Source organism: Sciurus carolinensis, chromosome 2 (genome assembly GCF_902686445.1).
Source record: "Sciurus carolinensis chromosome 2, mSciCar1.2, whole genome shotgun sequence".
NCBI classification, from domain to species: domain Eukaryota; kingdom Metazoa; phylum Chordata; class Mammalia; order Rodentia; family Sciuridae; genus Sciurus; species Sciurus carolinensis.
Window position 1 is genome coordinate 43,107,385 of NC_062214.1, and position 18,709 is coordinate 43,126,093.

The 18,709-nt window shown below is 40.5% G+C and overlaps 1 protein-coding gene across 3 annotated transcripts in view; it reads right to left on the bottom strand.

The window, feature by feature from the left end:
• Positions 1-504: 504 nt before the first annotated feature.
• Dzank1 (double zinc ribbon and ankyrin repeat domains 1) overlaps positions 505-18,709 on the bottom strand; it is a 92,737-nt gene continuing 74,532 nt past the window's right edge. For all 3 annotated transcript variants that reach the window (XM_047542311.1, XM_047542312.1, XM_047542309.1), the window contains 8 exons: positions 13,279-13,382; positions 11,105-11,179; positions 9,504-9,600; positions 9,009-9,109; positions 5,958-6,038; positions 5,241-5,368; positions 1,331-1,405; positions 505-889 (listed from right to left, as the gene is read on the bottom strand). In XM_047542311.1, coding sequence (XP_047398267.1) covers positions 724-889; positions 1,331-1,405; positions 5,241-5,368; positions 5,958-6,038; positions 9,009-9,109; positions 9,504-9,600; positions 11,105-11,179; positions 13,279-13,382 — 827 coding nt within the window. In that variant the 3' untranslated portion in view covers positions 505-723. The remainder of the gene's footprint in view (positions 890-1,330; positions 1,406-5,240; positions 5,369-5,957; positions 6,039-9,008; positions 9,110-9,503; positions 9,601-11,104; positions 11,180-13,278; positions 13,383-18,709) is intronic.

The following is an 18,709-nucleotide window of genomic DNA, read 5'->3' on the forward strand; positions in this document are numbered from 1 at the left end:
AAGGAATATATGTGCTATATGTATTTTATGTATACTCCATGTATATGTGTACATATATCATACACACGTGCCTATCTAATCCTGTACTACTGCTGGAAAGATGTAGTTGACACTGGTGTCACTGGTGCCTCTGAGAAGGGGAGTGGTAGCTGTGGGACAGGGACAGTAGGGAGACTTCACTACATAGGATTTTATGCTTCTTAGTTTTAAACCATGTGCAATTATTATATATTGACAATAAATTAAAAACTAAAGGCCAAATTCCCAAAACCCCAGAAATAACCATTAAAAAGCACACATTAAGTTCATCACAACCCAAGATATACTGGGAATTACCCATGTAGTATTAGTGGTTTGCAACAATCTAAAAAACAAAAACAAAAAGAAGCCAGGTGTGGTGGCATATTACTTTAATCCCAGTGACTTGGGAGGCTGGGGCAGGAGAATTGAAATTTCAAGGCCAGCCTCAGCAACTTAGTGAGACCTTGTCTCAAAATGAAATTTAGAAAAAGGGCTGGAGATATAGTTCAGTGGTAAAATACTTGCTTAGCATGCACAAGATCCTGGGTTCAATCCCCAGCAACACACACATACACACATATATACACACACAAACACACCTTATGACTCCTCTCAACCTCAAAAAATTCCCAGCCTCAAATACACTTTTCAGAAGCCAAGGACAACCAGAGCTGGATGGTTTCTTTCAGTGAGGCCTCCAGTCTAACAGTCCTCCAGGCTGAGATTCCTGGGTTGGGGGAGTTGGTCCTCCAGCCCTTGGCTAAATTTAGCAGCAAAGAGTGAGGTGATGAGGTCATCACCGATTTCCAGAGCCAGGTCATATGCTGTCTGGCCTCTTGCATTCTTCTTTTGGATGCTTGCATTGCATCTGCAAAAGAAATGGAGAAAGAGTGTCCCTGAAGGATTCAGGCTTATGACCCTCAGAGCCTGACTCTTCCTGCCCCAGAGCCCAGTCTGAGCACTTCCTGGTCCCGCCCTCCCAAACCTGTCCCCAAGAGGCCACTGTGTGACTTCAGCTCTTAGCGGTGCTATACCCTAAAACATTTTATGGAACTGTGTGATTTCAAAATAGTTAATTACCAAGCCTAGCCATTGGCTCCCCTGCAGCAAAGTCTTGCAAACATGTTTAATGGGAACAACAATTTGTGTTCTGACAAGCCCTGAGTGCCCTGGGGGACATGGTGAGATGGTGACCTTCCCCACTTTAGAAGGGTAGCAGTACAAGAACGAGGGTCCTTCTAAAATCATCACAGGGAGTAGAGAGATCACTGTGGCCCTCAAAAGTATCCATAGAGGCCAAGGAACGTACCCCAGTAAAGTCATGACGCTCTCCCTTCCTGCCAGGCCAAGTAGAGTTGCTTCATGAAGAGCTGTATTTCTGAGCCTATTTGGGGAAGGGAAAACATTCCTGGGTAAATCCTTAGTTAGCATCATCAGGAAATTGGAGAGGGCAGTGTGACCAAAGGGACCTTGGTTTTACCCACCAATCCATTTAACTAACCTGGGAAAATCCCTTGAGTCTCCCCTCTCTCTTCCCTTAGAGGAACACTGTGACAGGTAGTAAGTTTTGATACTAGACTTATGGTGAAAAGTCTAGAAACACATTCATTCTTAATGTGAGAAACCCACAGGGATATGGCTTATAGCTGATTTAATAAATGCTAATAAATACTATTTTAGTAAATTTCCTTCAAGTGTTTATGAAATATATTGGACATAGTCTCAACTTTGGCTTAAACCTCTTAGGTATTATTGTCTGCCTTGTAACTGAATTTTCAGGGAGGAAGTTCCTATTTTTGTGTGGGGTAAATGACTGTGGTTTCATACAGTTTGGTTTGCATGATATGAAAATAATCACTAATCTTAGAATTTAATGGGCAAGGCTGAGAGATCAGACAGAGCATATTTTGCTACAATGCCAGGTTGTTTCTCTACTTTTCCTGGTCATGTTTGACTTACTGAGGGAGGAGTAGATTGCCAAGATGGAGGATGGGGTGGTATATAACTCTGAAAGCCTCCTGATTAAGAGGTGGCAGAAGTGAGGGAAGGTGGGAGTCATGACTAGAAAAAGAAATGAGGTAAACAATTGGAGGTCTGTTTTTCCCATCCCCAGCTTCGTCTGTTGACACTACGACCCTGTCCCCACACCTGCAAATGAACCTGCAGCCATGGCAAACTCTTTTTCTGAAGAAGATAAAGTGAGCCCTTCACATTTAAAATTCCTTGGGTCTTTATAAGGTGTTTACTCTCTCCTGGGTAGACTTATGGTCTTCTTTCTTTCTGATTCTCCCCAAACTGAGAGCAGAGAGCTCATTTTAATTACTGAATGGGTAGGAGTTGTCTGATGGCTAGATCTTCTGTGCTGGCTATTTCCTTATATAACCACAGTTGGGTTTGGGGAAATGTGACATTGTGATTCTGACAACTTTACGTTTGTACAATGCTCCTCAAAACAACGGAACTCCAATATGGCACTAGATGGCGTACACTTTCTTAACAGATACCCTGTGAGTGGTTCTTGAGTAGCTTGGAATTATAATATAACAGACCTTCTAGAGCATAGTTTGCACAGAGGGTACACTGTGATGTTCTATGAGTTCGTATTTTAAAGAAATTTGACCACTAATGCACTATTTATTCAAATCTAAGTATCACAGTGGATTAAGGTATAGTTTCTCCCTGTAAATCCTGGATAATTACTGGATAGAACACAAATTGAGTATGCCCCGTGTGAAATGATCAGGGCAAGAAACATTCAGGTTTTTTGGATTTGAGAGTATTTGCATATACATAATGAGATATCATGGAGTTAGGACCCAAGTCTAAGCATGAAGTTCATTTGTGTTTCATATATACCTTATACCCATTCAAATAGCCTGAAGGTAATTTTATATAGTATTTTTAGTGCATCTGTGTTTTGACAGTGACCCATCACATGAAGTCAGGTGGGGAATTTTTCACTGTGGTGTCATGATCTTGGAGCATATGGGGTTTCAGATTTCCATATTAGGGATGCTCAACCTGTAAACCTTCACAGCTGTACTCTAAGAAATAGACTGATGTTTGCATCTTCTTCATCTGGCTACTAGACTAGAGCCATGAGACATAATGTTTGCAACTGCTAATCAGGCAAAGAAGGGCAGCTATAGTCCAAAAGCAGCAGCACTTCCCTGTGTCCCTCTCCCAGTGAGACCTTGAATCTGTGTTTCTGAGTCTGTTGATGTGAGGCATCAGTCTTGGTGGAGGGTGTGGATTTATCCTTAACTCCCTTTCAGCTGACTATGGTTCATTCTTGTAGGAATGATACAAACATGGGACCTGGAAACAATATGGAGGGGCTTTCTGCCACCTGCCAAGCTACTTAGTGTAAGCTATCTTGTGTAGAGACCAACTTGCTGGTGCTCCTGGATCTATTGAGGTCCAGGTGTGATGCAGAGGCCAGATTGACCCAGGCATAAACACTTCAAACTAACAGATATGGACCAGATTTAGCAGAATTTAGTTTTCAGAGGGAAAATCTACCTTCCTCTACTGACATACATTTAAAAGGAAGATCTCTGTGTTCTCTTTAGAGGAATGTCTTCACTTTTCTCCTCTCCTACCATCCACATGAGCTCATACTGCTCATGGTAACCTTGATAGTGAACACAGTTGGAGTGATGAAGGGCTACACTGTGCATCATTCAGATGGATTGGCATAACCAGTGTCAGATTCACTAGATGCTCACTGAGATCAGACGTGGATCAATGTCACTTTGCAGAATGGTGATGAAGTGGAAACTGAGGAAGACCAGAATAAAACTGGTAATCAGTTACAGATGCAGAGTAGTTTTGTCCTCTTATTGCTTATAGGTTGGGATTCAGAATATTTAAGCATGAATTAAAAAACTGACTTTTGTGTCATATACAAAGCATTATGCTTAAATGCTACAAGAAAAGTTCATCTAATTTATAAACATATAAGGTACACCCTAATACAAACAAGATAGCATCATTTTATTGATGGTAAAATAATACTATTATATTATCAATGATGATAACACAACAATGTGGAATGAAGAAGCTGACAAAGTATGATGAATGCAAACCCTAAGAAAACTCAAGAAAGTAAATCCCAGTCATCAAAGTTTTACAGCAATATTCTGCTATAAAACAAAAATTTTAAAGGGGTAGTAACTACTGATATAGCTGTCTTATTGGGAAGAAACTTATAAAAATGCACATAGAAAAAATGAACATGGATGTATTTTGAATAAAAACATAAGAAAAAAGTTTTAAACAGAATAATAATGGAGAAACTAAGGGGCTGGGGAGATAGCTCTTGGTAGAGTGCTCACCTCACAAGCACAAGGCCCTGGGTTTGATCCCCAGCACCACAAAAAAAAAAAAAAAAATTGAAATAATGGAGAAACTATGAGATTTTTGGCCCCTACAGTGGCTTAACCTACACAGCAACATGTTTCACTGACCTAGACCTCAACCTTGACTCAGAAATCAGGAGTCAGCAGCATGAGATAATGGTGATATCCCTAGAAGACTCCTCCAGGAGACGAGTTAACATGAATGAATGACACTACAGGAACTTTCCAACCCTGGTTCCAAAGCAAGTTTCAAGAGAACAGAATCCTGAGGTTAGGAGAGAAGGTCATGGAGTTGTACTACACCAAGACCAGGAAATAATGCAACTTGGGACCTCCCTGTCCTGATTCACAGATGGGGAAAACACAGCACCAGGAGATCATGTGGTGAGTTGAGATGTGCTAGACCCTCCCCCATGGTGTTAGCATCCAGAGACAACCTTTCTATGTTCATTTCATGGGTGCGTTTCCCCATGAATACACTGGGGCCTCTCTTCCCTTAGTATTGATCTTAATAGTGTGAATCATAATGAAAATAATGCTTAAAAACCCAAGAGCTAAGGATTTGCTGGTTCCACAAAAATAGAAATTCATGAATTAACAAAATATATTACCATTAATAAGAGTTACTAAATTTGGCAACCCAACAGATCATTTTTAAAATTTCGTTTTATCCAACTTTAGAAAACAGAAACTGTTAAAACTTTTATTAAGGCAAAAAGAGATTTAAGTGACCCTTTAAGTGGTTCAAATTGTACAGGATGTGTGTAGACTAATTCTGCTGCAGCAGAGCTCCATAAGCTGTAGCTGGCTAGGAAAGGACACCTCAGCCCTCAGCTGTACTTTCTACATTTCACTTACGGTCCCCACTGCTGGTCAATGTCTGCTCCTTTCTGAGCAAGAACTGGAATGGCTTCATGGTGCTTATTCATAACAGCTATGGTAATAGCAGGTCGACCATCATTGTCACTGCAGTTAGGGTCTGCTCCCTGCAGCACACAGAAAAAGAGAAACTCATTACAAAACCCTGAATTTAACATTATTTAGTTGCCATCCTGTCAAGTTCAGCAAATGTCCTATTAAAGAAGTGATGGAACTAAGTTGATTTCAGTTCAAAGAAAGGAAGATATTCAAGACAGCCTCTAATGGACAAAGCCCCCCCAGGTGATAAGATCTCACAGTTTCCCACATTAGGAGGAGCAAGTACCCTAACCACGTTTGTTTCTTCTTTCTTTTTCTTTTTCGTTTTTTGGTTTGAGAATTGAATTCAGGACCTTGTGCATGCTAGGCAAGTTCTCTATCACTGAGCTACATCCCAGCCCTACTTTGTTTCTTTAGGAAACCCAGACTGAAGTTACATGCCATCCTGAACCAGGGATTCTGTCCAGCTTCATGCATATTTCTTGGGCTCATGTGGGCTTATCTGCATTTTTTTCTATAAAAATTAGCAACAGGTAACAAAAAATGTGAAGCTTTTGACTAGCTATTTATTCCATTCCCAAACAATTTTTAATTAATAGGCAGCAGGTGGAATGACAGGCTGAACGCCACAGAGAGAACTGTTTGGGTCACACTCACTTCCTCCAGCAGCTGTTCAAGCACAGAGATTCTTCCTTGCCCTGTTGGGCCAACTTCCTCCAGCAGGAGTCTGTTTTCAGGCTGCAGGATTACAGAACATGGTCATTTGCACTGCCTGAAAATATCTGCACTACTGATTTCTAGGCCCAACACTCAAGACAAATACTTCCTTTCCACACTTAGTGGCTTCATTCTCAGTTGAATTCTGACCACAAGGGTGGGTGTGTGTGACCATGAGTGTGCACATGTGAGTATGTTTCCTTGTTTGTGTGTGTGCACATGTGGTCTTCAACACTCAGCAGCACAAACATACATCTAATGTTGATCTTGCTGGTCTCCACTAACATTGTTTTATATTAAGGGCAGAGGTACAAGGGGAAACCTCACAAAACCCCAGAGATTCCAGGCTAGTTCCCTTATGTATATTTTTAGAAAAAGCAGCCAGGTGAACACCTAAAATTTACTTGGCATGCTTTATAAAGTGTTCAATGTCAGCCGAAGTACGAGAGGTCAGAACCCATTCTTGCCTAAGAAATGAGTGAATTCATAGTCAACCTCTTGTTTTAGGAAAAGAGTCTCCATCACTTATTGTCAGAAATCTTTTTTTTTTTTTTTTTTTTGGTACCAGGGATTGAACTTAGGGGTGCTTAAGCACTAAGCCACATCCCTAGTCCTTTATATTTTTTACTTTAAGGCAGGGACTGGCCAAGCTACATAGGGCCTTGCTAAGTTGCTGAGGCTGGGTTTTTAAAAATTTTTTTTAGTTGTAGATGGACCAAATACCTTTATTTTATTCACTAATTTTTATGTGGTGCTGAGGATCAAACACACTGCCTCACACATGCTAGGCAAGTACTCTACTACTGAGCCATATCCCCAGCCCTATTCTGTATTTTGTTTATAGACAGGTTCTCACTGAGCTGCTTAGCACCTTGCTTTTACTGAGGCTGGCTTTGAACTTGAGATCCTCCTGCCTCAGCCTCCCAGGTATGCACCACCATGTGGGCTTATTGTCAGAAATCTTAAGAATTTGTCTTTTATATTTTCAAAATGCTATGAAATTTATCTTTATATACAGATTTCAAGGAGGACCACAACTGCCCCACGTGTGAAATGGAAATAAAACCTGCTCCTCCCTGATTCCCTGGGCCTCTAAACTTTTCAGAGGATGCTGGGTTCAGGCTCTGTCACCCCCCATTTCCCACCCTGCCCCTTCATCACCCCATCTCTCTGGTATCTTGGAATAAGGTACTGTGTAATCTAATCAGTAAACCCCAGGAGGGGTTTGGAAGGGGAGTGATTGTTTATACTGAATTTGGCTCCTTATGGAAAAATGTACTAGAATCCTCTAGAACGTTTGCTTCATGAAGTCTGAGACCTTTATGACTTTGGTTCACAATTTATTTTCAGTACCTAGAACCATGCCTGGTACAGGTGGGCTCAAAAGTAATGAATGAATAAGTGAATGAATGTTAGAGCTGCTGATTATTTAGCCCCTAAATGCAAACGAGAAAGTAAAGGCACATAGCAATGGGAGATTCAGATCACACGTAGAGTAAGGGTACAGTCTCCAAAGTTGTAAACTGCTGACTTCATGGAACTCGATACCTTCTCTTATACTCATTACCATATTTCAAACTGGGAGGAGGTGGAGAGCACAAAGAATCATAAGCAATTAAAGTTAAAAAAATGATAATGCCTTCTTCCCAAATTTATTGGTACTAAGTACACTCAAAGCACATGCTGGGGAAAAAAAGATAAAGAACAGAAATCCTGCCTTTGGAGGAATCATGACGCAAGCTGGATGGCTGGGGCGTGCACAACAGAGGAAGCCTCAAGAAACTGGTGGAACCGGAGGTGGAGGGTAAGCACCACATTGTGTCCATCTCCATCTCCATAGGCTTGCTGCTAATCATTGCTGTTCTCTGTGCTGAAGCCAAAGAGGACTAACCAAAAGGCAAGGTGGGGGAGAGAGCAAGGGCATCCACCATTCCTTTCTCCAAAACTCCTTTTGGAATTATTCATGGTGTATATTTTTGAAAATCAAAACTCTAAAAGCTGTGGGCAACTCTGAAAGGGCATCTATCATTAGTGTACTGGTAATTTTGAGGAATTCTAAGACTGAAAGTAGATGATATCTGACTGACAGAGAAATCGAAGCAAAGAAAAACCAGCTGAAGACACCAGAGGCCTGAGTGTTTTCTCTCCAGGGTACCCTGCAGAAACTCAGAGTTAATTCCAAAGGAGGGTGGGTATTTGGTGCCAGTTAAATGCATGAGTGTTCTATGAAAAGGCTCACTGTGAGTAGCTAAGATGCCCTTTCCCTCTTCTCCCACATAAGCAGAAAGCTTGTGTCCTCTGTTAAACCCTGACAACTATTTTCTAGAAAGTACATGATTTGCCCAACAAAGTTGTCTCTCATGAGCACTGGAGCCCAAGAATAGAGAATTGCAGAGCCCAAGACCTTCATGACAGATGCAGGGGAGGGTAGGGAGGACAAGGGAGAAAAGACAACTCCCTACAGAACTAAAACGCAAGAGAATGTGTCACACCAACAACACCCTTGCCACCAGAAGAAAGACCTTCCACACTGACAATGCAGGGGACCCAAATGCTTTCTTCTTCTGACCCTTGCCCAACACCAGCAGGAAAGCCTGTCCCACAAAATAACCATCTACCTACACAGGGACTTTAGCCCACACACCCGTGCTGGGTGCCACACCAGGCACCAGTGCTAATTCAACTAGTTTTTCATTTGTCAAATGACCAGACAACCAAGGATCATCACATATTTGAGTCAAACCAAATACAAAACAGAGAAAGATGGGCAGACAGAACTGACTCCAGAGGAAAAAGATATGATTCAGGAAACTGATGAGAACTTTAATTCTAATTCACAGTCTTGTAAAGGATTCTCCCTCTGTAAAATAAAAATATGCTGTTATAAAAAAGGAACAGAAAATGAGAAAGTATTCCATTTTAAAATGCCAAAGTAGACATTAAAATGACAGGCTGAAGAAGATAGCTGCAAAGACCAAGGAGTACACATACTGTAAGATGCTCTTTCTTTTTCAGAAATTTTTTGGTCTTGAGATTCCTCATCCTCTTGATTTTTTCCGTGGTATCCAAGATACTCTGGGTGTAGTCGCTCACTGAAATGACAAAGAATCAAGGACAACGTGATCCCCCCAACTCCATACATGTAATAAGCTAGTTCTACTGTCATGCCCCTCAGAAGTCAGAGGGATAATATGGCTTTTATAAAAATTTTATTTGATTAAACCTGGCAGGAGAGACTGCTAGAGCCACTTCCCAGTCCAGGGAAGGAGGGAAATGATATTTCAGTTTTTAAACTTCCCACCCCCAGTAATGAATCCCCCCTCCAAGCCTTATGAAGGCCTTCATAACTCTCCAGAGAAATAAAATGGCTGGAACATAATAGTAAGATTTGTGATTAGGCTGGTAAATTTTATGCAAGTCTCTGCCATCCTTGCCAAATCAATGTATTTCTGGTCAATTATAAGGTGCTGGAACAGTATAACTCACCCAAACTGGATCTGCTGCTGTATAGCCCATTTCCACCCTCGGTGACACCACTCAGAAACTGGTCACTGAAATTCACCGCCTTGCTGAAGTACAGGTTCTGGCAATGAAAAAAATATAAGCACCATGAATGATAGGTCTGCTGGGTCTCAACAGAAGGAATGATCTCCCGACTAACCTACTTCTCATGAGGGATGGACGGCTATCTATCCAGACCATGCAACCTGGAGGCCTGGACATCCTTCCTGACTCTTCCCTCATCTCCCCAAGTTGTACTGTCCATTTTGCCTCAGTTGGTCACTCCTCTTCTCTGTCACTACAGCCATGACCCTTTTCCTACACAGAGACCATTACAATAGCCTGCCAACAGGCTTATGTCAATCACCATGGTATAATTTAAAAAGTAATTGTGTCGGTCCCCAGCTGAAATCCCTTCAGTGTCTTGGAATTAGGGTGGTATAATGGGGAGGCTGCAGTTTGATTCCTGGCTCTGTTAGTGTTAGTGACCTTGTAAGAAGCAAGTTATTTAATTTCTCGGAGCCTGTTTCCTTACCTACAAAGTAGAAATATTATGACCTATTTCAAAGGGGTATTATGAAAGTAAAATGAGGTAAAACCAGTGTCTATAAAATGAGATATACATAGACGTGGACTGTATCCACCTGTAGTGAGTCCAGGGAATGGCACACAACCGTACAACCAAAAACAAAGCACTTATTGTCTACCCTGGTTTCAAAGAACTTCCATGTGCATTCGCCCACTTGATACTCTCAGTTTCTTGATCTAGGCAGGTCCCATGTTTTGTATTATTTTTTTCCCTTGGGCACTGTAGGTTGAACTCAGGTGTGACTTTACCACTGAGCTATATCCCCAGCACTTTTTTTTAACTTTTAAGATTTTAGTCAGGGTGGTACTAAGTTGCTAAGACTGGCCTGAACTTGTTATTGTTCTACTGAATCATCCCAAGTTGCCAGGATTATAGAAATGTGCCACTGTGACTGGCATCGTATCCTAATTTTAACATCATTAGCACCTTAATGGGCACATAGTCAGGGCCTGATAAATATTAGTTCCCCTCCTTTTCCTTGCCTTCTTCACACATCTTCTCAATCCATTTATCATTCTTTTGAATATTTTGACTTGTCCAATGAAGCTAAAGCTGCTGATATCAATCAATGTTTGTTATATACTTACAGTCTCTGTGGCAATGCTCCAGTCACTATATAAGAGGCAAGATAAAGGGAGATGTGACTACAAAGCTTGGTTTGTTTTATATAAAGCAAATAGGTCAAAGTGCACATCAGCAAACATTTTTGTTAGTCTTTCCCTAAATCAATTGTATCACAGACATTTCATTAGAATTCAGTGGGTGGGAATAAGTCAGACCAAGGGTAGGTGATAATTCCCACTACTACATATCTTTGTGTACCTGAAGGCTGAATTTTGTTTAGTTTCTTTATTTAATTCTATGGAAATGCTTGACTATAGTCAAGTTTCATAATACTTGAAACTTTTCCTTTTTATGGATTATACTAGTGTTTTCCATAAATTTAAATTGAGAATTGGTCAATTCTCAAATGAACAACTTCTGAAAGTTTACTTACCTTGTTTGAGACTTGAATATAATTCAATCTGATGCTAACTTCACAGCCATCTTCATGGACAGTAGCGGAGATAAGCTTTTAAAGGAATTTTATTTAATTAATTTATTTGTGGTAGTGTGGGTATTGAATCCAAGGGCATTTTGCCAGTGGAGCAATATCCCCAACCCTTTTTATTTTTTATTTTGAGACAGGGTTTCACTAAGTTGCTGGGGTTGACCTTAAACTTGCAATTCTCCTACCTTAGTCTTCCAACTAGCAGAGTTACAGTTGTATACCACTGTGTACTGCTAAGAGTTTTAAAGAGAATTCACAACTGTGGGTGTGGAACTCATTGCCTTGAGCAATAGCTTAGAAATTGAGATGATAGACTCTAAATTTAGTCAAATATTTTTAACAGAAAAAAATCTAGATAAATAGAAAACAAAGAGCAAAATGGCAGACACGAATCCAGCAATACCTATAGTTCCATTAACTATAAATGAACTAAATACTTCAATCAAAGGGCAGAGACTTTCAGAATGGATAAAAAAGCAAGATCCAAATTTATATTTTCTTTAAGAGGCATACTTTGGATATTCACACTGTGGCTATCATCACCTTGGAAAAGTTTAACAGGTGACCAGAGGGGAGGCAGGCCTTGACAAGTAATGGACAAGTACCACAATTGAGCAGCTTTCTCTGTAAGCAGCAAAACAAATTTAGATTCAAATGGGGCAGAAAAAGTTTTTGGAAAGGGTCAAACAGTAAATATTTCAAGGTCTTGTGGGTCAAGAATATTTAACACTGCTGTTGCAGTACAAAGCAGCCAGATAATATGTAAATGAATGGATATAGCTCTTATCCAATACAACTTCATTTGTAAAACTGGATAGCAGGCCACATCTATCCCATGGGACAGTTTGTAGACTTCTGGATTAGGCTAAAGAAGTTATAAACTGCCAAAATAACTTATCAAAGGAAAATGAGACAGTTTCAATGTTGGCAATATTTGCTGGCAAAGGAGTGAACAGTCTGATTTAAAAAGATTCTAGAGTCTTGTGATAAAGAGAGGAAAGTCCTTACACTGAGTTTTCTCTATAATGGTTATCTAATACCAAAGAAAGGCATGAGGCATGGGATCTAACAGGCCTACTTCAAATCTTAATGCCCTGAGACTCAGCAGGGTAGTCTTGGACAATCACCAAAACCCCTCTGAGCCTCAGTTATCCTAGGTGTCACATAAGGCTTTTTTTGCATACCTATCACACCATAATAAACTATCCCAAATTTAGTGCCATTAAACATTAAACATTCATGGATTCAGACAGGGCGTAGCAGAGATAGCTTATCTCTGCTCCACCTGAGGACTCAGCTAGGAAGATATAAATGATTAGAGGTGGTTGGAAGCTTGGGGGCCAGGATCATGTAAAGTCTGGCCACTTATTTGTCTGGCTCCTGAGCAGGGATGACTTGAGGACTTACTCATTTGGGGCTGTAGACTGGCCCACTTACATGTGGCTACTCCATGTGGCTTGGGTTTCTCACACTGAAGAAGTGTTAAGAGGAGGGTGTGACAAGCAAAAGGAAGCCACATGATCTTACATGACCAAGGCTTAGAAGACCCTTAGAATCACTTCTACCATACTTCATTAGTTTAACAGTCACCAGCCCACTCAGATTCAAGAGGATGTGTGTTTGAGGGGAAGACTGTCTAAGAATCTGTGGTCATTTAAAAATAATTACTTCAAAAGTAACACTCCTCCCTTGTAGGTTAGTTAAGAGGACTGCGGAACACAATGATGATATGAAGTGAACTGTTAAATGGTAACTCTTGCTCTTATGATACTAGTGCTGTTTATATTAACAGCATGTGATTTAAATGTACAATCTGGCTAGACTTAACTTTTATGGGTCTTTTAGCTCTAGCCACTAGAATCCTTGCCACAGCATGTGTCATCTAAGCATGAGATGTTCAGAATCTTCCTACCTTAAGCCAGGTGTCCCAGAAAGAAACCCTGAGACAATCTTCATGTGTAAGTGATTTATTAGGGTAGAGCTCACAGGGGAGAACAATAAGAGGGTATGGAAATAGAGCAGGAAGGGAAAAGGAGCTAAGCAAGGTACAATTTCAGGCAAAGTCCTGAAGGAAGTCTGATCCCATAGATGCTCTGGAATGGAAGTTTCATCTCACCCACCTTTCCCATTCTGGGTTCTGCAATCAAGGCCCGGAATTCAGGGTTGTTCTGAGCATAAGACCTTAGGTGAGCAGAGATGTGATCCAATTGTCTTCTCCAGTATCCTAAAAAAAGAAGAGGAAGTCAGCCATATGGATACTTCTTCTAAGAAAGAAATATGAAAATGTAGACTGTATATTCTCAAATAGGTTATTTTCCTTTGCCAAATTTAGTGATGGTTTGTCCTTTTTGAACCTCAGTTATACACTAGAATAAGTTCCATCCCTCCTCCAGCTTCATATTATACATGATTAATCACTGAATATTACAGAATCTTTGGTGGGGGGTAGTAGGGATTGAACCCAGGGTCACTTTACCACTGAGCTATAGCTTCAGCCCTTTTTATTTTTAATTTTGAGACAGGAACTCTCTAAGTTGCTTAGGGTCTTGCCAAGTTGCTGAGGCTGGCTTCAAATTTTTGATCCTCCTGCCTCAGCTTCCTGAGTCACTGGGATTACAGGCATGCATTACTATGCCCAGCTGAATATTATAGAATCTTAAAAGAACATACTTGAATGTCACACAGGTGTCTTTTCTTTTTCTTTTATTCTATCCCACATATAACATAAATATTTTTAAAATGTACAGTTTGGGTTTAACAAATATATACAACTTAGTCAACGTATAGAACATTCACACCATTCCTAAAAGTTTCCTGTGTCCTTTTCTAGCTTTCATAGGGCTAAAACATATTTGAATTAGGTGTCACCACTTCAATTATGGGAGATTTCATATAAGCCAGGCTGTCTGGTTTCTCATGTGCAGGAGAGGATGCAATGGCACTGGGCCTGCCTTTTTGCACAGGTCCATTGCCTGGGGCAAGGAGCAGGTGATTGGGATGAGACCTCAGCTAAGGTGGCAGAAATGGCTGGCGGGGGGCACCTGGGATGGCTGGGCCTTGCCTCACGTTTTCTGTCTGTGCTCACTCAAATGTCTGCATCTTGATTTTGGTTATTGGTGGGTGTTATGGTTTAGATCTAAAAATGTCCCCCAAAGAGCTCTTATGTTAGGCAATATAGCAATGTTCAGAGATGAAAAGACTGATTATGAGAGCTGTAACCTCTCAGTGAATTCTTCCATTTGATGGATTAATAACTTGAATGGACTACTCAATAGTAAATGTCGGCAGGTAGAGGTGGCTTGAGGAAGTAGGTCACTGGGGTGTACCCTAGGGGACTATATCTTGTCCCAGGCTCCCCTCTCTCACTCTCACCACTCGCCCTGCTTCTTGGATGCCCTGAGCTGAGATTTTCTCTCCCTTTCCCTTCTGCCATGATGTTCTGCCTACCTCAGGTCCACAGCAATAGAATTAGTCAATCATAGACTGAATCTCTGAAACCATTAGCCCAAAATAAACTTCTCATTCTCTAATTTATTCTAGTTGGGTACTTTTGTCACAGGGATGAAAGGCTGATTAACACAGCTGGGATGCCTCTGTTCTCCATATAGCATCTTTCCTCGTTCAGTGCTGGCTTCCTGGAGAGTAAGTGGGAACTTTCATCCTTCTGAAGGCCCAGAACTGTCATGGTGTCTCTTCTACCACTTCCTAATGGCCAGGGCAAGTCATAAGGTCAGTTTAGATTCCAGAGAAAGGGAGACAGCCTCTTCCTCTTGAGGATAAGAGGATGTGGGGGGGTCATTCTGGCTATCTCCACAGGCACTCTACCTCAGGACTGATACCACATTCAAGTTCCTAAGAGTTTTATCAGACTGAATCAGGGAGATTCAGAGAGCAAGAGGAGAGCTGGGATGATCAGTTTCTGGCATGGCAGCCTCACTGAATTTACTGCTTTCACTCCCCCAACTATTAAAAAACAACAACAACAACAATAACAACAACCATTTAAATTCTCTGTAAATAGTTCTAAGGACAGACAGCAAATGAAGCAGCAGTTAACAAAGAAAATATTCTAAAACTCAGAACAGTGCTTTTGTGGTGTTGGAACCATGACCCATACCCTTTCACCCCCTCTTGACTGAGAATGATGGAAATTCCACTCCAGATAGCTGTAGCCAGGAACACAGGGCTCCCTCCCCTCTGAGCTCCAGGTCAGACCTGCAGTATCTTCTCAGGAGGAACAGTATTTAAGTATTTCTCATTCTGCCCCAAATGCCTATTGCATAGGCTAAGTTCTGGGCAAGTCTAATCAAGAGAGGGGGGTTCCCTCTTTCTGCCCACCCACCTCCCATGGGCTGGCAGCTCTGCCTTGAGTCTGAAACACTGAGAAAATAGGTCCAGATAACCTATTCCTGGCTCATTCATCACAGTTCCTATTTTGGGAGAGGCAAGTCTAGAGACCAAAAGCTACAGCGGCATGCTCTCTCTGCTGAGTACTTAGCCTCTAAAGCAAGGGTATCACTCTTAGAGAAAAACACCATTGTCTACACCCCTGCATCCTGAGCACTGGCTTAAAGATTTTACCCAGAGGAAGAGGCAGGTCATAAAACTGTTTGGATTCTCTCCTAAAGGAAATGACTTCATTTGCAGCAAAGTGTAGGAAAGTTCAATCCTAAGGCTGCTCTCAAAAAAAGGAGGATTACAAGTTCAAGGCCAATGACAAGACCCATCTCCAAAAAAAATTATAAAAAAAAAAGGCAGAGGATGGTAGATTCTCTAGAACCAGGGAAATAAAACAGCTAAGAGGAGTCTTCTAAGGCCACACAAAAATATTTAAATAATGATCAATGAAACTCCCTGAGAAGGATTCCAAATTGGATTAGATCAGTCTATGGAGCAATTTATGCCCAGGGGCATGGTTGTATACAATACAGCAATGAGCAGTAAGTGAAGCTTAATGACTGGGTGTGATCAGGGAATAAGATAGGGAGGGAGGGCCCTGCCAAAACCACCATCATCTTAGAATGAAAGGGTACATGCCAGGGCTTACCCTTTCCAAGGAGCAACATCAGAGGCTTTATATGATAGGGGTGAAATAAAGTTCACTAAAATGATCTAGCTAGTCATTAAACAAACAAGGCTGGAAGTGAGGTTAATACTCAGAGTTGATACCATATGGTATCTAAAATGTCCAGTTCCAACAAAAAATTATGAGACATGCAAAGAAACGAAACTCTAAACCAAACACAAGGAAAAAAGCAGGCAGCAGAAACTACCTGTGATAGCATCCAGCTGTTGGAGATTTTACAAAAACTTCAGAGTAGATTATTACAAATGTGTTCAAAGAATTAAAGGAAACCATGCTTAAAGAAGAAAAAGAAGGTATTGTTACCCTGTCCTAATTCCTGTATTGCTTAGGTGACCTAGCTGAATTTCCACCCAATGCTAATCTTGTTTATCTCTGAGGACAGGATTGCTGTGGCCAGCAGTTCTTCATGTGAGCTGGCCAAAACTGGTTGAATCTAAAATGGCTGCCAGAGTGACCACCAACACTCACCAACTAAATTAAAATACCATCTTCATGCTAAAATGACACTCGCCCAGCACCACAACTCTTGATAATTGTCATGATGACAACCAGAAAGAACCACAAAAGGAGTAAAAAGACATGATGCTTGAATTCCTGGAAAATCTCTACCTATTCCCAGAAAAGACATGGATATCCTCCCTTTGATTAGGCTTCCCCTCCCCCTCATTTCTTTTACCCTCTATCCATAGCCTCCCTACTCCTGATGGGTGGAGACGCTGATCTGTGAGGCTTTCTCCCTGCTTCTCCTATTCTTGGGCAAGAGTAAACCTTCCTTCCCTGCTCAATCAGCACTCAATCTTGGTACTGGTTCCACAATTCTGTGAGAGAAAAAGAACTGGTTTGGGGTAAAAAATTAGTAATAGTGTAATGGTAATGCTTCATGAAATAAAGAATATAAATAAGCAGAGAGAAATTATATAAAAGAACCTAATGGAAATTGGTAGCAGAAAAGTACAATAACGGAAATAAAAAAATTCACTAAAGGGATTCAATAATAGCTTTGAACTGGCATAAAAAAATTCACAAACTGAAAAAAATAGATCAATAGATATTATACAATGAAAAGTACACAGGAAAAAGAATGAAGAAAAAGTGGGCTGGGGAGATAGCTTAGCTGGTAGAGTGCTTGCCTCGTAAGCACGACGCCCTGAGTTCAATCCCCAGTACCGCAAAAAAAAAAAAAAAAAAAAAAAAAAAAAGAATGAAGAAAAATGAACAGAGTGTGAGACCTGTGAGAAACTATCAAGCCACCAACATATGCATGATGAGAATCCCAGGAATAGTGGCAGAGTTAGAGGCAGAAAAAATATTTGAAGATATGATAGCCAAACACTTCCCAAATTTGATGGACTTGAACTTATACATTTGAGATGCTCAAAAACTCCAAGTGAGATAAACCCAGGAAGATCCACAGAAAGACATATTATCAAACTGTTGAAAGACAAAGAGGATCTTGAAAACAGAAAGAGAAGGGACTTATCAAATACAAGGGCCCTCAGTACAATAACAGAAGATTTCTTAACATAAATCATGAAGGCCAGAAGACAATGGGATAACATATTCAAGCTACTCAAAGAAAAAAGTATGATGAAACATTGTCCAGGATAGATTCTATATTAGATCCTATCAAGTCTCAACAGATTTAAAAGATAGACAGCTTCCAAAATATCTTCTTATACTACAACAAGATGAAGTTAAAAGCCGAGCGTGGTGACACATACCTGTAATCCCAGCTACTTCGGAGACTGAGGCAGGAGGATCACAAGTTTGAGGCCAGACTGGGTACCTTAGTGAGACCTTGTATCAAAATAAAAATTTTAAAAAGTGCTGGAGAAATGGATCAATGATAGAGCACTTGCCTAACATGCATGAGTGGCATTTAGTGAAATACAGAATAGAAAAACAACAGAAAACAACAAAGTCAAAAGTTGATTCTGAAAAGGCCATCAAAATTGATGAACTAGACTGGCCAGGAAGAAGACAGATGTCTCAAATTGCTAAAATCAGAAATGAAATAGGGGATATTAGTACCAACTGTACTGAAATAAAAATGATTATGAGGATGAAGATATAGCATAGTGGTATAGTACTTGCAAGCATGTGGGAGGCCCTGGGTTCAATCCCCAGAACTGAAAAAAATGATTCAGAAGGAATCTGTATGCCACTAAATAAGATAAATCAGATGAAATGGATAAATATTTAGAAATAGCCAACACTGACTAAAAAAAAAAAAAAAACAGAAATCTAAATTAGCCTATAAGAAGTAAAGAAGAATTAATATCCATTCTTCATAAACACTACCAAAAAAAATAGAAGAGGAGAAACTTTCTAACTCATTCCATAAGATCAATATTAGCCTTATGCCAAAATCAGAAAAAGACATCACAAGGAAAGAAAATCACAGTCTAATATCTCCTGTAAATATAAACACAAAAGTCTTCAAGAGAGTACTTAGCAAAACTATC